The 23,007-nt window shown below is 42.2% G+C and overlaps 2 protein-coding genes across 2 annotated transcripts in view; one reads left to right on the top strand and one right to left on the bottom strand.

The window, feature by feature from the left end:
• The window catches only part of LOC101270824 (transmembrane protein 14C), a 165,591-nt gene that overhangs the window by 70,137 nt on the left and 72,447 nt on the right, over nucleotides 1-23,007 (top strand). Inside the window, exon 7 of the mRNA XM_033408087.2 lies at nucleotides 11,846-11,948. Coding sequence (XP_033263978.1) covers nucleotides 11,846-11,948 — 103 coding nt within the window. The remainder of the gene's footprint in view (nucleotides 1-11,845; nucleotides 11,949-23,007) is intronic.
• On the bottom strand, nucleotides 14,865-22,374 carry GCM2 (glial cells missing transcription factor 2). Its single transcript, XM_004281037.4, has 5 exons — nucleotides 22,285-22,374; nucleotides 17,870-18,122; nucleotides 17,625-17,737; nucleotides 16,862-16,987; nucleotides 14,865-15,857 (listed from the first exon to the last, which is right to left on the bottom strand). Exons 1-5 carry the CDS (start codon nucleotides 22,372-22,374, stop codon nucleotides 14,916-14,918), a joined length of 1,524 nt encoding a protein of 507 aa, XP_004281085.2. The 3' UTR covers nucleotides 14,865-14,915.

The following is a 23,007-nucleotide window of genomic DNA, read 5'->3' as shown; positions in this document are numbered from 1 at the left end:
GGCTTTGGAAGGTTTTAAAAACACCCCAGGTGATTCTCATGCATGGCCAAGTTTAGAACCATTAGTTTAGGGAAGATATTAAACCTATTTTTCACCTTGCCCAAATTCTGGTTAAATAGCTTTGTATAACCTACTAGTAAAATATGCCGCAGTGTTCATGGCAGCATTATTCGCAAGAGCCAAAAGATGGAAACAACCCAATACCCACTGATGGATGTGACTGGATAAACAAAATGTGGTCTATACATATTAGACAATGGAATATTATTCAACTTAAAAAGGAATGAAATTCTGATAGATGCTACAATATGCATGGACCCTGAAAGCATCATGTTGAGTGAAATAAGCCGGATGTGTCTTGATTCCACTTATATGAAATTCCTAGAATAGTCAAATTCGCAGAGATGGAAAGGGGAATAGAGCTTACCAGACACTGAGAGAAGGATGCATGGGGAGTTACTGTTTAACGGGTATAGAGCTTCAGTTTGGAGATGAAAAATTCCTGGAAATGGATAGTGGTGATGGTTGTACAACATTGTGAATGTTCTTTACGCCGCTGAATTGTACACTTAAAAATGGCTAAAATGGTAAATTTTATGTTATGTATATTTTAGAACAATAAAAAATATTTAAACAAACAAACTAGGCCAAATAAGGACTGTGAGACTCTTAAGGAGATTCTGTGACTCAGAGGAAACAGAAACAATACAGGGAACATCTTCTTAAAAGGCAATACAAACCAAAACTATAATTCATATTCTCCAAGCCATAAAGAGAAAATACTGTGTCTGTGAATGTAACAGGAAAAGGATCCTATAATAGGAATTAATATTCAGGGAATAATAAAGAGCTCTTAGAAAATAAAACTAGGGTAGCAGAAATCTAGAATAAATGAATAAAATAGTTGAAGATAAATTTAAGGAAAACTCCCAGAAATTAGGACAAAACAACATATAGTTTTTTAAAAAAAAACAAGAGAAAAGATTAGAAAATAAGAGGATCAAGTATTTCCTCTAACTAATGAATGTGCAGAAGAAAAGAAAGAGGAAGTGGAATCAAAAATCAAAAAACTAACACAAGAATAGCACAGCATTGAAGGACACTTGTTTCCAGATTCAAAGAGTCCACCAAACACCCAGTAAAACAATAGGGGGAAACCCACACAAAGACACATCACTGTGAAATTTCAAAAAGTTAGTGATAAATAGAAGATTCTATAAGCTTCCAAAAAGAAAAAACAGGTCACACACATGTGATTAGGAATCACAGTGGTAAATGATGCTGAAAACTGGGAATATATCCAAGCAAACAAAATACTCTTAGCAATGAAGAGACCATAAATTCAATAGCTGCCCATTTCCACACCTCAACAAACACAATTCCAGATTTCTAACTTCGGAGCAACCTGAATTATATTGACAGTTTCCTCAATTTTCACATTCACTTTGTACCAAATGATATATGCTGGAGGAGGGTTATCATTGGATTTGATCAGTGGGTATCACTCTTGCTGGGTCATTTTAGGAGAAAGCTGTAACATCAAAATGTGCAGGATTGCTACGTATTTCTCTGCTCTTTGCATTACCAAGAAGGGGTGGGACATTAAGTGATCCGCAATGTTGACCTTAGTTCATACTCCTTCCATCAACCTAAAGAGGTTTTTTTTTTTTCTTTAAGTGCCTTGACATAATCCCAAAATGGATATCCATCTTCAAGAATATAGCAGTTTCTCACCAAACACTTTTCAGTAGGATTAAAGGATTTCTTTTTAGACTATTTGCCTCTCTCCAAAGTTATTTCATTTCTAGAGAAATGTTCATACAGAGGCTACTATTTTATTCTAGGAAATGCAAAGAATTTAGTTTCTAAAAATTTGAGGCAAACTTTACATACATTGAAATGCCAGACCTTAAGTGTACAATTAATCAGGTGTTTATAAATGTGCACACCTGTGTTATTACCGCCTGGATCAAGATATAGAACATTCCCATCATCCCAGAAAGCTCTCTTGTGTCCCTCAACAGCCAATCCCTACTCCTTTTCTCCACAAACTTCAACTGATTTCTATTATCATGTATTAGTTTTACCTGTTCTTGAACTTCATGTAATTGGAATCTAGAGGATTTAGTCTTTTGTGCCCTGATGCTTTTGCTCAACATAGTGTTTTGAAACTCATCTGTGTTGTTGTGTTTATCTGTAGTTCATTTTTGAAATTACGGAATAGGAGTCCATCATATGAATTTACCATCATTTATTTGTTCATCTTCCTGTCAATTGACATTAATTAATATAAATAAAGCTGCTATGATAATTCCTGTTCAAATCTTTTAAATGAAAATATGTTGTCATTTCTTCTGAGTAAATATGCAGGAGTGAGGTGGCTGGATCATAAAGGAGGTGTATGTTAAACTTTAAACGAAGTACCAAATGGTTTTCCAAAGTAATTGTACAATTTAACAATTTTACCAGCAACGTAGGAGAATTCAACTTTGCCCCACATCCTTGCTAACATTTGGCACTGTACATTAAAAAACAATTAGCCATTCCACTGATTGCAAAATTTCTCATTTAGTTTTAATTTACATTTCTCTGATGACTAATAATTTTGAGACTCTTTTCATGTATATATTAGCCATGCATACGTTTTCTTTTGTAAAGTGACTATTCAAGATTTTTGGCAATTTTTTATTGGGTTGTTTGTCTTCTTGTTACTGATTAGCTTGAGTTCTTTATATATTCTGCATACAAGTTCTTTGTCAGATATATGTTTTGCAAATATTTTCTCTTTGTGGCTTGCCTTCTCATATTCTTAACTATGTCATTTGATGAGCAGAGGTTTTAGATTCTGATAATGTCCTATTTATGTTTTTTCTTTAACAGCTAGTGCTTTTCATGTTCTAAGAAATCTTTGCCTACGACAAGGTCAAAAGATATTCTCCTATGTTTTCTTCTTGAAGCATATTTATACTTTTAGCTTTTACATGTAGGTCTATTAACCAACACAGATTAATTTTTTCTGTATATGTGGGAATTGCAGTTTATTTTCCCCCCAGGTGGATATGTAATGAATTACATTATTTTTAAAAATATATTAATATTTATTAGCACAATTATAATGATCAGTATTAATATTTAATGTTCATTATTAACATATGCTAATATAACAGATTATATACAACAAATATTTAACATATTACATTCTAGTCACTCATCTAGGTAAGTGGATCATATTTTTATGAGTTTGAAAGGTTATTTTCTTTTTTAAAATTATTTTTAAAATTGAAGTATAGTTGATTTACAAAGTTCTGTTAGTTTTAGGTGTATAGCAAAGTGATTCAGTTATATCTATTTTATATATGTGTGTATCTGTTAATCCCAAACACCTAATTTATCTCTCCCCTGCCTTTCCCCTTTGGTAACCATAAGTTTGTTTTCTATGTCTGTGGGTCTATTTCTGTTTTGTAAATAAGTTCACGTGTATCATTTTCTTAGGTTCCACGTATAAGTGACGTCATATGATATTTGTCTTTCTCTGTCTTATCTCACTTAGCATGATAAACTCTAGGTCCATCCAGGATACATTAATTTTTAAAATGTTAAGTCAAAGTTATAACCCCCACTTGAAAATGATGTATTATCCTTTTTATATGTTGCTGGGCTCAGTTTAATAATATTTCCATAAGAATTTTTCAATTATGTTCATGAGTGATACTGATCTGAATTCTTTTTTTCTTGTAGTGTTTTGTCAAATTTTCATATTACGGCTGTGCTAAACTTGGGAAAACAGTTAGGAAGTGTTCCTTCCCCTTATTTCCTGAGAGAATTTGGGTAGACTGATACTAGTTTTTCTTTAAATGTCTGATAGCCTTCAACGGTTTAATTATCTAGGCCTAGAGTTTTCTTTGTAGGAAGGTTTTTAATTACAAATTCATCTTCTAAAATAATTGTAGGGTTATTCATAATTTTTATTTCATTTTGCATCAGTTTTGGTAAGTGTCTTTCAAGGAATTTTCCTCATTTCATCGCACTTGTCTAATGTGTTGCCTTCCAGTTGTCATAATCTTTCCTTATATCCTCTGGATGCCTATAGGATGTGTCTTTATTTCTGCCTTCACTTTTTTTTTTTTTTTAAATTTTATTTATTTATTTATTTTTGGCTGTGTTGGGTCTTCTTTTCTGTGCGAGGGCTTTTTCCAGTTGTGGCGAGCGGGGGTCACTCTTCATCGTGGTGCGCAGGCCTCTCACTGTCGCGGCCTCTCTTGTTGCGGAGCACAAACTCCAGACGCGCAGGCTCAGTAGTTGTGGTGCACGGGCCCAGTTGTTCCGCGGCATGTGGGATCTTCCCAGACCGGGACACGAACCATGTCCCCTGCATTGGCAGGCGGACTCTCAGCCACTACGCCACCAGGGAAGCCCCTGCCTTCACTTTTGAAACACATTTCTGCTGGATATAGAATTCTGGGCTGACGTGTTTTGTTTTGTTTTTCTTTTGGATATTTGAAGATGTGATTCTGTCCTCCATTATTTCTGATAAGTCAGAAGTTATGCTTATTATTTTTCCCTCATTTTGTCTGAAGATTTTAAGATTTTCTCGTTATTTTTGACCTATCAACTGTTTGCCCATGATGAGCCCAGGTGTGATTTTCTTTGTGTTTATCATTTTTGAGATGCACTGATCTTTTCGAATCTGTCTGTTGTTTTCCCACCAGTTTTGGGACATTTAATAGAGTGATGATTTTTGTTTTAAGTAGTCAATTATGTTACTGACTCATTTGTGGATGCTTGGTATTGCACTTTTTTTTTTTTTTTTTGGCTGCTCAGCTTGTGGGATCTTAGTTTCCTGACCAGGATTGAACCCAGGCCCCTGCAGTAAAAGCACTGAGTCCTAACCACTGGACCACCAGGGAGTTCCCTGGTATTGCACTTTTGAAGATGGATTTGTTTTAGTTTTGCCATTAGTTTTAGGGTACATTCTTTGGACCTAGGATATAAACTTTACTCCCTACGGCCCTTCTAGGGTTTCGAGGGAAAGCCCATGGTGTTTGCCAGGCCCAACTTGGGGAGACTTAACTCCTCATTCTGCCTCCGTTGCAGCCGGCAGATGAGCCAGTTGCTGTGTTTCTGCAGCTTTTTCAGCTGTTGCTTTAACAGTCTCCTTGGAATCTCGTCTGCGCAAGCACAGGTCAGGGGTCAATTTAAAGTGAGTTTGTACCTAGATTTAGGGGGCTTCCTCTCTGTGGCTTCTCTTTTCCAAGCTTCCTTCCTCAATTTCCAGCTGCTCTGGCAGCCCCAGACTCCATCCTCTGACAAGCCAGAAATGCTGGGTTCTGCTCCGGTTCCAGCTGCCCCGTGTCGTGTGGACTGGGATGTGTCCTGAGGAGAGAAGCTGTGTAGACGTGGACCACAGCCATCGTGGTTCCCTTCCCTCCAAATTCCCTCCAATTTCTACTTGACTTTGGTGATTTTTCTAAGGCCTTCACGTAGTTATGCTTTATATTTGTCCAGAGTTTATAACTGTTACCTGAAGGAGAGTTAGTTCAATACAAGCCACTCCACCATTTCCAGAACTAGAAATTCAACAATTTACTTTTGAGTGTTGATACTTCAAATATTCCAGAGCAATATTGTATTCTGTGACCTTAATATTCCTATTTGTATTTTGAAGGACTGATGTGCAGATGTGTAACAGCAAAATGGCAAAATATGTATTCTGAGTCTCAGCATAACATCAGGATTGGCGGTGGCTTAATGTAATCATTATTTGGGGGAGTCCCTCCTATACATCCTCATCCTTGTGCTTTCCATAAATTGTTTCATCCTCAAATAATAAATTTTTCAGTGGTTAAACCTTAATTGAGGACTTCCCTGGTGGCGCAGTGGTTAAGAATCCACCTGCCAATGCAGGGGACACAGGTTCAAGCCCTGGTCCGGGAAGATCCCACATGCCGCGGAGCAACTAAGCCCGTGCGCCACAACTACTGAGCCTGCACTCTAGAGCCCGTGAGCCACAACTACTGAGCCCACGTGCCACAACTACTGAAGCCTGCGTGCCTAGAGCCTGTGCTCCACAGCAAGAGAAGCCACCGCAATGACAAGCCCGCACACTGCAACGAAAGAGTAGCCCCCACTCGCCACAACTAGAGAAAGCCCGCGTGCAGCAATGAAGACCCAACGCAGCCAAAAAATAAAAAATAAATAAAATCGGTTAAAAAAAAAACCCCTTAATTGATGTTTCTTCCAATTCTCCTTACAGGATGGAGTGTTGAAAAGAAGTGTGTATATTTTTAAACTACCAGCATATTCCTTATCAAAGATTGGCAGCATATCCTTCATACTTGATTCCTATCAAGACAAGGGCTGACCTAGCAGCTTCACAGTTCTTTAAGACTGCATTTCACATTTGAGCTTTTCCTTTCCTAGGAAGATAAGCATTCTTGAAGATGTCATTACATAGCCTTCTCAGAACTTCCAACTGATAATATTTTGTAAGCCTAAAATCAATAGAGAATCTCTGAACTTCTTAGTACTTAAGATCAGCAATAAAATACTTGAAAGACAGAACAAGAAAAACTTAACACTTGTATATATCCTATTTTCCAAAAAAAAGAGTTCTATTAAAAATATCTTTCAAGGGCTTCCCTGGTGGCGCAGTGGTTGAGAGTCTGCCTGCCGATGCGGGGGACACGGGTTCGTGCCCCGGTCCGGGAAGATCCCACATGTCGCGGAGCGGCTGGGCCGGTGAGCCATGGCCACTGAGCCTGCGCGTCTGGAGCCTGTACTCTGCAGCGGGAGAGGCCACAACAGTGAGAGGCCCGCGTACCGCAAAAAAAAAAAAAAAAAAAAAAACAATTGAAGTATAGTTGATTTACAATGTTCTGTTATACAGCAAAGTGATTCAGATATATATATTCTTTTTCAGATTCTTTTCCATTAGAGTTTATTATAAGATATTGAATACAGTTGCCTGTGCTATACAGTAGGACCTTGTTGCTTATCTATTTTATATATAGTAGTGTGTGTCTGCTAATCCCAAACTCCTAATTTATCCCTCCCCCCCTTTCCTTTTTGGTAACCTTAAGTTTGTTTTCTGTGTCTGTGAGTCTGTTTCTGTTTTGTAAATAAGTCCATTTTTATCATTTTTTTTAGATTCCGCATATAAGTGATATCATACGATATTTGCCTTTCTCTGTTGGACTTACTTCTCTAGGTCCATCCATGTTGCTGCAAATGGCATTATTTCATTCTTCAAAAAGTATCTCTGATGTTCCAAACAGAAGGGTTAGCGGGTCAATGACTGCTACTGTGTTATATTCATGAGTAATTACTAGGTAATGATACTTTACATGTGAATAGCATTTTACAACCAACCAATTACAAGTTTGATTGTATGCTGACGATTCCCAAACTTGTATCTCCAAATCTGTGCCTCCACCCTGTACTCTAGACTCAGATGCCAACAGCTACTCAACACTTCACTTAGAAATCTAAGAGTTTGAACTTAACATGTTCAAACGCAGCTCCTTGCCCCACTCTCTCCTTGCCCCACTTCCCCAAAGTACTCCCCCTTCAGCTGTCCCCAACTCAGTTGATATAGATATATCACCACTGCAAATGTCCAATTAAAAAAAGAAGAATTCATCCCTTACTCCATTTCTGCTTTTTCTAGAGGGGGTGTGTGTGCCACGTGGCTTGTGGGATCTTAGTTCCCCAACCAGAGATCAAACCCGTGCTCCCTGAGGTGGAAGCATGGAGTCCTAACCACCAGACCACCAGGGAATTCCCCATTTCTACATTTTAGAATTGATTTCTGACTTAGTTTAGAATTTCCCTTGGAGAACACTTGAAGAGTAAGAGGTAATTGTGGGAGTTCAGATTGTATTTATCCATTCTTTGCTAGATTATTTAAAATAGGTATATTTATATTTTTGAGAACAACTTTTACATTTACAGTCCAAGGAATACTCTAGAAACTCAAGGTTTTGGAATGCCTGATGTTACTAGCCAGCAGCCATTTTTGATTTACAATCTATTACAAATACCTGAGAAATCACCTTGAAATTATTTTCCTGGCATTCGCACAACTGATACAGGTCGCTGATAACATTTGTTATTCTGTCACCACTTGCTCCGCCCTTCAAGTTCAGCAAACGCTTGGTATAACATTTCCCAGACTCAAGGCAACTTGTCCTCATATAAAGAAATGAATCTCCAGGGTCTCATGACAATCATGCGTATCTCTTCAGTGTTTTCCACCAGCAGTGCAGACTGTAGAAGAATATCATTTGCTACCAAATAGTAGCAAAGGAAGAGTTACAGATTACTATGGTGAGGTTACCATGCTAATGAGTAGACAAAGTCTTACATATATTAACTTTGCGTATTATTAGTTCTCTTTTCTTCTCCACATAAAATATAGTTTAGTTTTTTAATGCATAATCTGGTCTAATCTTAAATTATGCTAATTAAATTTTGTCAAAACAAACCAAGCCTTTAAAGTCTAAGTATTCTAAGCTGTGTTTTATGTTTAGGCAGTTTGTAAGTCTGGCCTGAACTTTTGTCCAGAGGGAATCATGGAAGAATACAAAACAGGAGATGTGTGATGGAATCGATATTTGAAATGTTGGAGTCTTACCATGTATCTTCCTTCTAAGGATGTCCTGAGTCGCAGTCTCAGGAATTCATGGATTCCAAGATCCATGGAAAAGATTCTACGATAACAAACCGCTTTTGCTTAATCTGATGCGTTTTTCTCCAGTCTTTTCCTGCGTGTCTTAGGTGGGTTGCTTCTAAGCAAACTTCTAGACCACATCCTTTTTTCTGGCCCACATTCACTCTTTATTTTAGATTGTAAAGCACGTTTCCCATATTTCTGTACAAATCCTCCAAATATAATTTAGAACCTCTGCACCTGAATAAGAAGGAAAGATTTCAGTTTCCCTGAGAGGATGCAACTACAGCCCTCAATTCTTCCCAGAAAGGAACTGCCTTCCCCATGTTCACTGAGGTGCATGGAAGGGCTGGGTCCAAATCCCAGCTCCCTCTAAACAGCTGTGGGAGCCCTGGCAGAATCCTTTCTCGGCTCACTATTTTCAGTTATGTCTGAAGCCCATGACCCTAAATGCCACACTATACTACAGCCCCATCTCTGCTGGAGGTGACTGCAAATATTTCTAGGTTTTATCATGTCCCATCTGAGTCTTTTCTTCTAAGCCAAATATCCCTGGTCCCTTTAATCCACCTTTATCAAGTGGGATGGTTAATTTTATGAGGTTACTGGCTAGGCTAAGTTGTTTGGTCAAACATTATTCTAGATGTTTCTGTGAAGGTGTTCACAGATGTGATTCACACTTAAATTGGTCGACTTCGAATAAAAGCAGATTGCCCTCCATCATGTGCCTGGACCTCATCCAGTCCGTTGAAGGTCTTAAGAGGAAAGACAGAGGTTGCCTGAAGAAGAAGCAATTTTGCCTCAAGACTGGAACTAGAAACCCTGCCTGAGTTTCCGGCCTGCTGTCCTGCAGAATTTGAACTCAAGACCTGTAACATCACCTCTTGCCAGAATTGCCAGCCTGTGGGCCTGCCTTACAGATTTCTGACTCGTCAGACCCCACAATTGTGAGCCAATTTCTTAAAATCTCTCTCTCTCTCTCTCTCTCTCTCTCTCTCTCCCTCTCTCTCTCTCTCTCTCCCTCTCTCTCTCTCTATCTATATATATACATATACACTCATCTAGAGATATATCCTATTGGTTCTTACTAAATTTGGTCCAAGCACCACCCGTCTGATCAAAATCCTATACAAGAAAAAAATGCCTTTAAATAGGACACAAGCGGGACATAAGGTTTTTGATACATAGATAAGGACATTTTTGTCCTAGTGAAAGGCTCTGCTCTGTCATTCCTTTGTGCCTGGGATTTTGCTGTCAAAGGTGGGACCCAGGAGGAGGAATATTTATTTTTTACTTTTTTCTTTTTAATTTATTTTTCGGGTGCGTCAGGTCTTAGTTGCAGCACATGAGATCTTCGTTGGGCACGTGGGCTTCTCTCCAGTTGTGGCGCGGGTTCCAGGGCACGTGGGCTCTGTAGTTTGCGGCTCGGGGGTCTCTATTTGAGGTGCACGAGCTCAGTAGTTGTTGTGTGTGGGCTTAGTTGCCCCGCGGTATGCGGGATCTTAGTTCCCCTGTCAGGGATCAAACCCACGTCCCCTGCATTGGAAGGTGGATTCTTTACCACTGGACCACAAGCGAAGTCCCTATTTTTTACTTTAAATAGACCTTATTTTTTTTTTTTTGCGGTACATGGGCCTCTGACTGTTGTGGCCTCTCCCGTTGCGGAGCACAGGCTCCGGACGCGCAGGGTCAGCGGCCATGGCTCACGGGCCCAGCCGCTCCACGGCATGTGGGATCTTCCTGGACCGGGGCACGAACCCGTGTCCCCTGCATCGGCAGGCGGACTCTCAACCACTGAGCCACCAGGGAAGCCCTAAATAGACCTTATTTTTTAGAAGGGTTTTACATTTACAAAATAATGGAGAAAATGGTACAGAGTTCACATATGCCCTGCACCCAGTTTCCCCTATTATTAACATCTAACATTAGTATTGTATATTTACTATAATTAATTGATACTTTTTTTTTTTTTTTTTTGCCACACTGCGAGGCATGCGGGATCCTAGTTCCCAGACCAGGGATCGAACCCGTGTCCTCTGCATTGGCAGGAGGATCCTTAACCACTGTGCCACCATGGAAGTCCCTGAGGTGCATCCTTGATACTAGGATTGTTAAGGCTCCACAGGTGATTCTAATGTGTAGAGGGATGTTGTGAACCATAGAAAGAGGCAGTGAGAGACCATTTATCACTTTCTTTTGTTGTTTGTAAATTCTGTTTCCAGTGGTTTTCTTAGCACAACGTCTCACAGAATATTAGTTAAAATCATTCCATAAGATCCGAAAATTTGGGGGCTTCCCTGGTGGCTCAGTGGTTGAGAGTCTGCCTGCTGATGCAGGGGACACAGGTTGGAGCCCCAGTCTGGGAAGATCCCACGTGCGACGGAGCAACTGGGCCCGTGAGCCATGACCACTGAGCCTGCGCATCCGGAGCCTGTGCTCCTTAACAAGAGAGGCCGTGACAGTGAGAGGCCCACACACCGCAACGAAGAGTGGCCCCCACTTGCCACAACTAGAGAAAGCCCTCGCACAGAAACGAAGACCCAACACAGCCAAAAATAAATTTAAAAAAAAAAAAGATCCTAAAATTTGAAAAGAATTCTGTTATCTTCTCCAACAGATGTTCCATAGAAACAATTTGTCAGAGGTTAGGTTCAGTACTTTGAAGTTCTTCCAGGTAAGTATATCAAGTCTACTCCAAGACTATGCACTATTCATGGAGAGGAAAGAATGGTTAGCAAGTGAATAACTCGTGTTTCTGTTCAGTGCCCCGTGGCACTGGTTGAGTCTAACGGGGGACGGTTGATCACAGGGGTCACCTCTCAGCCTGGCCTCACCTGCTTTGCATTATCCTCTGCTCTCAATAGTTGATATAGTAGGTGTCTGGCTGAAGGCTTGGGCTCAGCCCAGTCATGAGCTGATCAGAACAAAGTATGTCAGAAGCTTTGGCTGCTCTAATTTACACCGGCCGCATTTGAAGGCTGTAAATTAGGAATCAAATAGTTATTGCTCATAACTCATAGTCATAATTAATACTTCATATTAGTAATATAACGATTAGGCCCTTGTAAGTTCCCTATTCCTTTCATTCTCCACAAAACTCTTTTGCCCCCTAATAAGATCAGCTTTTTAGAGCAACACATATGACCCAGAGTCTAAATCCTCCTGCGCCTTCTTCAGGTGGCTCAGTTTGCAAGAACTCATCTGTGCTACACAGACACTCTGCCCTGGAACCTGGCTCCTTGGAGGATGGCGTAGCTGGGGCCCCCAGCCAACACTTGAGGTATGTTCTGTCTTCACCTCCTCCCCTGGGATCAAGTCCCACAGCCTGGCTTCTGAGTGTTGCCCACTGTCTGGACTCCTCAATACTGGGGTTACACTTGCAGATGTCCAGCGTCACACCTGGGCTTGTTTGCGCCATAGGCTCCAGCTTTATACCATCTTGTTGTCATCACCATTTCCCATTTTCAGCTGAGTCCGTTACTTTCAGCCCCCTGACCCCTTGCTCTAGGAAACTATTGTTACTGAGTCCAAGCTCCTACTGCTGGCTGAGTGACAGGCCAGTAAATCAAGGTGTTAGGGCAAGGAATAGCGACTTTATTCGGAAAGCCAGCAGACAGGGAAGGTGGCAGGCTAGCGTCCTAAAGAATCTTACCCAAGTTAGAATCCAGGCTTCTTTTATACTAAAAGAGGAGGGAGTATAGCCGATAGCTGCAAACTTCTTGGGGTCGGCCAGACCTCAGAAAGGATGTGATAGTCCTTTGTTCTAGCAGTTGTCCAGGTAGGTCCAACCATAAACCTCCAACATGACAAATGTTATTCTCTGTTCTGCAACTTTTTATCTTTGTGTGAATGAAAAATGTCATACCTTTAAAGGTCAAGCCTGGGAGACAGAGCCTTGAGAATGGGCTATCCCATATATTTCAGGCTCTAGGCAACCTTCTTTTACAAAGGTGCAGAGCCAGCATGACTAAGCACAGGCAGCAGAGCACAAGCTCTCAACCATTTGGATGATTTTTTTTTTTTGCATTTTCTTGTAACATCTGTGCTATTATTTGCTTAATACTTTTCCTTACGTTACCTTGCCTTAAAACAAAAACAAACATTGTCTTGCTTTGTCTAGGCAAAAATATCCTGAAATCATAGGTTTGATGTGTTATTTATATCTTTCCCTATTACACATTAACATAAATCCATAACTATTAACATAAAACATTGGTGGACCGTCTAGAATCACCCTGTAACCCGGAGCACACTTGTACCACACTTTGGGAAATGCTTACCTCAGGGCTTTGCCTAGAGTCTGCTTACTCCCGTCCCTGCCCTTTCTACCCACACTGCGGGGATCCTTTGCCTCCAGTGTTAGGACATAAATACTTAGAAGTAATAAAACTCTCTACTTCATGCCAAGTACAATACTTGCGAAGTACTAATGGGATTTCATTGATAAATAACTAATCAAAGCTAATGTAATGTGGTGCTTAAAAGCAGGGTCTCTGGAGATGAATTCAAATTCCAGCTCTGCCACTTACTGTGAAAATCATTTGGCCTCTCTCAGGTAACTCAGAGGACTGTTATGAAGATTAAATAAATTAATACATGTTCAGGGCTTAGAACAGTGTCTGGCCCACGTAAGTGCTATACAAATGTTAGGTATGATTAGAAGCTGCGAGTTTTGGCAATGGAAGTCTAAAGAAAAAAGTAGTCCATGAGTGTACTAGGCGTCCTTTCCTTTGAGAAAAAGTTGGCTAGGGAATAGGCATGTGATGATATTTATTTAATCTTGTGGCCAGTACTGCATGTATTTACTACATCAGTGTATGAGGGCTTTCTGAATCAGGTGAGCAGTATGTAAATCTCAAAGATTTAAAATGGCATCTGATTTATTGCAATTTAGTTGTGCAAATTGGGTATTCTATGCAAATTTGAGGATAATCCTTCCCCCACTCCATTCTCAAAAATTTATTTACATAGTTTGTTTTTATTTGAAAACTGAATATTTTCACTAAGCACTGGGAGCTGTGCAAAAGGGGTGTGTGTGTGTGTGTGTGTGTGTGTGTGTGTGTGTGCACGTGTGCGCACTGTTTCGGAGAGGATTTCCGTTATCAGCATAGCAAATAGTTTTTTCTAAAAGTACAAAACTTAAATAAACTAATATGTTTAATCTATTATAACAACTGTTTCCCAGGTTATAATATGAACATTTTTTCCTATTTTTGTTTTGAAATAACTCAAGCATCAGCTACATTATTTTTAAATGTCTTCATTATGTTTAATTGAATAACATTATCAATTACATTTATGAGGAGTAACAAAGGAACAGTAAAGCTAAATTTGAATAAAACATCTCTATTCTAATTTTGAAACCTAACTGGAGAAAATGTATATTATAGTACAATAAAAATGAATCAAATACGTATCATCAGTGTTAGGCTGTCTCTGTTAGGAAAACATTCATCAGTGTTAAGAAAAGGTGTTCAGCTGATACTGGAAAACAAAATTCTCTTAAAAACAACTGCACTTTATCATTGCAACACGGTAGATTTCTTAAAAAGAAATATATAGATATATACTTTGCAGATAAAATGATCAAAATTACTTCCTGAAGTTATTTTAACAGGTTTTAAATGCTAAGTAAAATCTTAGGAAATGACTCAGGAGATAAGATTGTAAAGATTTCTTCCCAAGGCTATTTTGACAACCCCTAAGGGCTGAAGAGAGATTTGTGAAATTCCTTAATATGATCCAGTGGGAAAAGGCTTGGGGTGAGAGCCAGGATTCTTGACTTCTACTCCAGCTAACAAACTAAATGGACTTACTTAGCTCGTTAACTTTCATGCTTATTTGTTCATTTGGAACAGTCTCATTGCAGACCTAATTCTATGTACTGTAGTGGGTTTGAAAATGCCATGCAGGGACTTCCCTGGTGGTCCAGTGGTTAGGACTCTGCGCTTCCACTGCAGGGGGCCCGGGTTCAATCCCTGGTCTGGGAACTAAGGTCCCACAAGCCGAGTGGCATGGCAAAAAAAAAAAAAAGTAAAATACTGTGCAAGATTTCTCTAGATTATCTAAACATTTCCAACCTATAATTTACTCCGCTGATAATTGGTTTTACTATTATCTATATACATATATAATATATATATTTCTTTGCATGCTAAATGAATCTCCCAACTTAAGAGAGAGTTGCCATGTCATGTTCTACCGCCTGCATGGAGACCAATATTATGCTGTGCCCCAGGACTGTTGTTCAAAAGTCCTCATGGTCATAGCTAAAGAACGGACTGATTCTCTCTGAATAACCAATTGTAGACCCCGGTCCAGATGGACACACATCCCACGTCTCTGCTCCGTCTGTCCAGGAGGGTGCTGAGTCTTGAGGAAAAGGCAAAGTGTGTCTGATGGTCCGGCAATCTCCAGGAATTTTCAAAGGAAGTGATGCTGTTGGAGAGGCTGCCATGGCGACTGTAGCTGGAAGGTCCAAGTCTTCCAGATAAATGGACATTTGGGTGTTTTCAGAATCATAGTTACAGCCAGAAAGGCTCGTAACTTCCCGCACATTGTCACAGCATTTCAGAGCAGGGGGCTGGTAGGCCTGGTAGGACACTTTGGTGGTGGTGGTGATCACTGTCTGCAGGGCTGGAGCAGATGGTGGGGCCGTCGTGAGGTACCTGGAGGGAAGCTCTGGGTTGTAATAAGGGCGAGCGGCCGCGGCCTGGAACTGTCCATGGTCAGTGCTCTCCCCAAGGTCAGCTTTTCCAAGAGCTGGTTTCCAGCCAGGCTGTTTACTGGTGAAATCAAAGCTTCTCTCAAAGCTGCCGTAGGAGTTGATATTGTATTGCAGTGCATTCAGATGAACCCAGTCCGTGTCATCAGGAATACTGCTGGCATCTTTATAAAGGGTGGGATAATACGGGCCTGAATTTGTGTAACCAGGGCCTACCAATTCATAGCTGCAGGGTGGCCTAGGCAAAAAGATTCTTGGGTTTGGATATTTCTGAAAGGGTGGTACTATATCTCCTTGAAAGGCAGCTAGGTCACAGGTAGCTTTGTAAGCATCCGAGTTTGGAAAGGAAAAGCAAGGCTGCCCTGGAACAGGGAAGCCAGTGTCAGGGATTATATCAAACTCCTCTGGGTTCTCCAGGGAAGGTATGTTGCTGAAATGGCCACCGTTATCTTGATTCTCTCCTGCCTAAAGAAATGACACAAATTTTTATTTGTAAATAAAGATGTAAATTGCGTGGACACCCTCACCTGTAACGGTCGTCAACCGACCAAATAACAAGCTTTCGGTTGGTGGGCTGTGTGTTAGGAGCTCAGAAACATGATCTGAGCGCATGGTCCGGGAACTTCACAGCTTGAGCTCAGGCTTGGATTCCACGCTGCTGAATTAGGAGGGCCCGTGGTAGCCAGGCAGGGTGGGTCTGAGTGGCAGATGGTCTGTTCTCCCTATACTATGTGCATAACAGCAGAGGCTCAGGAGCCTGACGCAGACCTGGGTTCAAATCCTGACTGTCCCTCACGCACTGAACAAGTTACTTAACCTCTCTGAGCCTCAGATTCCTCACTTAAAAATGGGGCTTAAAGAGGGAGGAGATATGGGGCTATATGTATACTAACACACCATTGTAAAGCAGTTATACTCCCATAAAGGTGTTAAAAAATGGGGCTTAATAACAGTAATTTCTTCTTAAGGCTTTTGTGACCAATTCATGTGTAAGACTTAAACCCTATGTGCGTGGCACATAGAAAGTGCTCAAACAAGGCCAGTGTCTCTTATCCTCCAACTAATATTCTGCCTCCTTGGCATACTGTGGTTGAACAGCCAAACTGGATCAAGTTGCCCAAAGAAATTTTATCTGTTCTATGTAAATAATGAAAAGGACCCTCTCAAAGATGCACCGTTCAGTCATTGGTATGCACCTATTTCTTTCTGTATGACCATTCGATAATTGCCCTTGTATTAGGATGTCAGCTCACATGCTCACTCTATCATTAACTGTAGAGATATTCTGCTTTTTTATCAAGAAGAAGAAGGAATTAGAAACCCTATTCAAAATGTTGATTCAATGACATTGTTAGAGGTATATAATTTTCACATAAAATGAAACCTTTTAAATTATTTTACATAATTCTCAGTGCATTTTGTGATGACGGTGAACACAGACCACAAGTGTAATGTCAGCTCCCTATTACCTCGGGTTCTCGAATTCTCTTTTTCTGGGGTTGGTAAAAAGAAGCCATTTGTCTCTTGATAGCACTTCTTCGAGCTTCTGTCTCTGATTTACTCTCTGGTCTTGGGTGATCATGAACTCCCTTGGCCTGCATTAATAAGGAGATGAATCACATTATTCCTCTGAGGGGAGCTGGCAACACTGGTCAAAAATTGAGTGTGCCTTTCCCAGTGCCCCAAGTTGTTTGTTTTTTCCAAGAGACAGGGAAAAAGATTTTTTCTTTTTTTTTTTTGCGGTACGCGGGCCTCTCACTGCTGTGGCCTCTCCTGTTGCGGAGCACAGGCTCTGGACGCGCAGGCTCAGCAGCCATGGCTCACGGGCCCAGCCGCCCTGCGGCATGTGGGATCTTCCCGGACTGGGGCACGAACCCGCATCCCCTGCATCGGCAGGCGGACTCTCAACCACTGCGCCACCAGGGAAGCCCGGAAAAAAATTCTTGAACAAATAAAACTGCACCAATAATAGACATCTTAAAAGATGACCTAACAGTCCTTTTGCCATATGAAAACAACTATAAGTAGGTTCACCCTCTCCCCCTTAGAGAGCACACAGTAGCTGAACTAATTCCTAGGAGCCTGGTAAGGCCCTGGGAACCCCAGCACCTATTTCTGGCCACCAGAGCTGTATCTGGTTTGGTCCAGGGCTCCTGAGATACATGGCAGGAGGTTTGGTCCCTGTGACATGATGAGAATGTCCATCACAAACTGTGGTGTCCCCCCACCTACCTGAAAAAATATTGCATTGCCATCAAGCCGCCAAAAGTTGGTTACAGGGTACCCGCTGTGCCCTCGACAGGGGATCAACTCCAAAGCAGCATGACAGTTGGGGCATGCCTTCTCTGCAAAGCCAGAGGCGAGAAATAGTAATAACAACCTGACCCCAGAGCCTCCAGAAGGAAGGAAGGGGAAATTCGCTGGGAATAGGGAACTCACGACCGCAAGGCCACCCCGTTCCTAGTCCCATAGCTCACTCTGCTGCTTCAGCCTGGCTTTGTCGCAGATGGCAGGCCGCAGCTGCAGACGGGAGCCGTCGGGCAGGGTGCAGTCCCGCGCACACACCACCACGCCCAGGCACGACTTCTTGAGGATGTGGCCGTTGTGGTTGTTGGTGTTCCGCATGGCCCAGCCGCTCAGATGGCGTTGCGCCTTCTTCTCGCCACTGCGGTAGATGAGGCGCACGTAGCCGTCCGGCCACTCGCAGAAGCGGTCGAAGTGGTCTGGCTCCTGGGAAGGCGCCCAGAAGGACGGGTAGTCAAGTTCATCAAGCCCAAACCGGAGACAGCACGGCTTTAATCTTCCCCAAGCACATTAGGATAAAACTGGGTCTTTTTAATTCCAGAAACTGTGCTCTTACAAAATGTCACTCATCCTGTGTATGCCCTTCTGACAACTGGCTATAAATTGATGCTTACATAGTGCTTATATTCTAAAAGCTGTACATGTATTCGTTCATCTAGCCTTCATACTGCATACAGACAATAGGTACTATTATTATCCCCATTTAATAGAATAGTAAATGGAGACCAGAGAGCTTCATTGACTTGCCCAAGGTCACACAGCTAGTAAGACTTGGCTCTAGGATTTGAGCCCTCACAGTTTGACCCCAGAGCCTATTCTCCTTACCACTATGTTATACCACTTCTCGGTGTATTTAAATGTTACAGATATTTTCTAGTTAATCAGTAAAGCACCAGGGCAAAAAGTGATTGGAAAGTTCTATCGCTGACATACAGTTGAGCCTGTAAATACCTTTACTTCCATCCAGTGCTTTTTCTTCAAAAGCTCTTGGCTTGATACCCAGCACAACATCAGAGAGACATGAACAGTTTCCCAAATTAGCCCTCCAGGTGTACAAGGGTGTTATGATGACAGCCTAACCATAAGGTAAACCCAAGCATTTGGTGGAGCCTGTTAAGCTAACCTCTTCCCAGAGCAATATGGACTGTCATTCTACTACACAAAGAACTGCATGGCTAAAATAATGTTATATGTAAAATACTGAGCACTGCTTTACTATTCACATTTGGCGGTCCTTTGTCCATATTCTGCATTATTTATACTGCAATATGGTTCTTGTACAAACTAGGGACCATGGGCCGAACCCAGCCTGCCACTTGGTTTAGTACAGCCCACAAACTAAGAATGATTTTTATATTTTTTAATGGTTGGGCGGAAAATCAAAAGAACTACATTTTGTGACACACGAAAAGCATATGAAATTCAAACTTCGGTATCCATAAATAAAGTTGTAATGGGACATGGCCATGTACATTCGTCTATGTAGGGTCTGTGGCTGTTTTCTCACTACAGTGCAGAGCTGAGTATTTGGGACAGAGACAGTATGGCCCATAAAACCACATGATGCAGTATCTACAATCCTCACAACAACTTTGCCTCTTAGGCATCCTTCCTCTTATTTAATAGATAAGGAAGTGGAAGTTAGATGGATAACCTTCTCCAGTGGCATAGCTGGGATTTAAAAAGAAGATCTGTGGCAGCCGGGCCCCACTGACCTTCCTGGTATGATAGAGGCTCAGAAAACTATTATTACAGTAGTAAGCCATGTACACCTTCTCTCCCTTCCCCCAGCCCAGGATAATTAGATCCAACATCTGCAAAGCAAAAGTATTCTTAGCTGGACAATTCAGACTTGTGTACCACGTTAGTATTGTACATTCTAACAGTAATAGGTAAATGGGCAATTTTGTTTCCAAAACCGCAGAGATATTGTTGAAATCGTTATTATTACTAATAGGCATTATTTATCTTTTCTCAGAAATATAATTGACATAAGTCAATACATTAACTTAAGGTACATCACAAATGAAATATATAATGATGTGCTAGCAACTCTAAGTTTACGCTAAATGCTATATCTTTGTGTTTAAAGTGAATATTTCAATTTAAGGACCTTAGTAACAAATAGACAGTTTTCCAGAAGAGAATATTTTGTTCGCACTCCCCTGCAAGGGTACAGACTAGACCCCCACTACCAAAGTAGTGCCACTGAAAATGAAGACACAGAGACTGCATTTTAAAATCAAAACAAGAATGGAGGACTCCTAGATTGGGTTTCATTTGCTCTAATGTCTTGGTGCAGGGGAGCACATGGGGTCACATACCGACAAGCGTGCACACACCGAACATGACAGTAGATCTGGACGACAATTTAAGATTGTTATCTAATTCCACGGCTTGATGACAGGTGAGCAACCTGAGACTAAGGCAAATTCAGGAACTGTCTCAAGGTCATACAGCTAGTTTCGCTCTTCCTCCTTTGGTTTGTCAGAGCAGGGCTAGGATCCTCTTTCTCCAGTTCTCTTTCCATAGCCCAGTGCACCTGCCTCTTTTGAGATGTCACGCGCGCACACACACACACACACACACTTTCTCTCTGTTTAAGGACCAATCTCCCAGAGGAGAAATGATTCACATTTACATGGGAAGTCCAGAATAATACTCATGAGAGGAACCATCCTTCCCTTATTTGGATGTGGCTCATTTCTAAAATGCAAGATTAGATTTTTTTTTTCCTTTGAAGATGTATGCGGACAGAAGTCAGTGAGAATGAGATGCCCTTGCTGTACTGCGGTCCACTTTCACAAAAACGGCACAGTGTGGCTCTAAAGTAGGCAGACTTGAAAATAGACAAACTTACTGCAAACACGCACATCCCCCAAAGTACTGATCTCTCTGAGAGGCTAGACGACCTTGCTAATGAACTGTTATATGCGGCACGTAGTAGGTGCTGAATAAAGGCCAGGTCTCTTACCCCTATACCACAGCACTGCCAGGAATCCGCCTTCGCGAATGCTTCCCAGGTCGCTCCTAACTCTCCCTCCACCTATACACCCAGGACTTTAAAGTCACTTTGCAGTTTTTCCCCAAACCAGTATGACCAATTATAACTGCCCAGCTCATTCCCTGTACTAGACTCCAAACCCCTTCGTTCCGTTAAAACAAAACAAAATAAAACAAATTCACCCTAAACGGATGATGGTGATTTCCTTGTCATTAGAGAAGTAATCTCAGAAGTTGCGTCCAAAAGCCGGATTCCAGGGGCTCTCCGGGCGCCTGTGCCCTGGTTGGCATGACTAGAGAGGCCCCCCCAGGAGCCGCGCTTCATCCAGGCAGCCGGGGCAGGCGTCTAATGGCCCAAGTCCTGCTGTTTAATAAGAGTCGGGTCACCGAGATTTACGGTCCTATCTCACAGTTTTGCTGCGTGAGAAGCACTGATGTCTACATTAGCCAAGATTCTCCCCTACCTTTCTCGTGGATGGCAAAGAATGGATAAGGAGAGACTCAGCGGATTATGGAGAACAGTATGGAGTTTCCTTAAAAAACTACAAATAGAACTACCATATGACCCAGCAATCCCACTACTGGGCATATACCCTGAGAAAATACCAAATTTCCAAATACCAAATACCAAAATACCAAAATTCAAAAAGAGTCATGTACCAAAATGTTCATTGCAGCTCTATTTAACAATAGCCCAGAGATGGAAACAACCTAAGTGCCCATGATTGGATGAATGGATAAAGATGATGTGGCACATATATACAGTGGAATATTACTCAGCCATAAAAAGAAACAAAATTGAGCTATTTGTAATGAGGTGGATGGACCTAGAGTCTGTCATACAGAGTGAAGTAAGTCAGAAAGAGAAAGACAAATACCGTATGCTAACACACACATATATATATATATAACACATATATATGGAATTTAAGGAAAAAAATGTCATGAAGAACCTAGGTGTAAGACAGGAATAAAGACACAGACCTACTGGAGAACGGACTTGAGGATATGGGGAGGGGGAAGGGTGAGCTGTGACAAAGCGAGAGAGAGGCATGGACATATATACACTACCAAACGTAAGGTAGATAGCTAGTGGGAAGCAGCCACATAGCACAAGGGAGATCAGCTCGGTGCTTTGTGACCACCCGGAGGGGTGGGATAGGGAGGGTGGGAGGGAGGGAGACGCAAGAGGGAAGAGATATGGGAACATATGTATATGTATAGCTGATTCACTTTGTTATAAAGCAGAAACTAACACACCGTTGTAAAGCAATTATACCCCAATAAAGATGTTAAAAAAAAAAAAAAGTGAAGGACGAGGTGTCCGGTTCCCGCCAGATGACCTGGAGCTTGGAGCCTGATTGACAGTTCCTGTTGCTTTCGGCGTGTTTTCTAACAAGCGCGAGGTAAGAGCTGGGAGAAGACACATCTCTGAACCCAGCTCTGCCATTTGTGGGGTCCTTGTACACTGGAGGACTCTCAGGGGTGTGTGTTTGGGGGTGGAGGTGAGGTCTGTCCACAGTCTCTGCAAGGACATCCCTCCTCTTTGGATGGACAGCGCCGCGCGCGCGGGGGTTTCACGCACCCGAGGCATCTGCGGGTCGTTGATGTCCCAGCTGAGCTTCATCCCGTGGGAACACGCACCGTCCGCCTGCTGCCCCGCCTCCGCCGGCATCTGGCCCTCCTCGCTGGCGCTCTCCGCCCAGGATCCTGAAAGACAGAAGAAAAACAAACCAACCCAGAGGTGCCCAAGGTGATTCTCCCCGTCTTAGGGGAAAGTGGAGAGAGACAGAGACAGAGAGACTGATTTCGAAATCCAGAAGCGGCGAACAAGGGTTAAGGACTGGGGCGGAGCCATGTCCTTGGCCGCGGTGCTGAAAGGTCTCCCGTCGGAGCGCAGCGCGGGCGCCAGGCAGCTACCCACACGTTTATACGGATACACCCCGTCCCTCCCCGTCCCGCCCCGCTCCGCCTTTCCTCGCTCACCCGCCAGCTCCCACGCTCCGGGCACTAGCAGGGCCTGTCATCCCCTCCCGGGCAGAACTGGGACCGGAGAGGGAGGTTGACCTGAGCCCTTGGGGTGACGGGAGACTGAAGCCAAGGCGGGCCAGGGCGGGGGGGAGGTTGGAGTGTCTCATGTAAGTTGAAAATCAGTTTTGTTTCCCTAACCGCGCCCCGCCTCTGGGGTTTCGGATTGGATCTAGAGGGAGGCTTTCCAGACAGAGCCTTTCCAGCAAAGTCCCGAGAGACAATGCTCCATTGCCTGGCAGCCCGGGCACCGCCTGTAAGAGCCTCGGCTGCCGCGCGC

Source organism: Orcinus orca, chromosome 10 (genome assembly GCF_937001465.1).
Source record: "Orcinus orca chromosome 10, mOrcOrc1.1, whole genome shotgun sequence".
NCBI lineage: Eukaryota > Metazoa > Chordata > Mammalia > Artiodactyla > Delphinidae > Orcinus > Orcinus orca.
The sequence above is the reverse complement of the archived record's forward strand: the minus strand, read 5'-3'. Positions and strand labels throughout refer to the sequence as shown.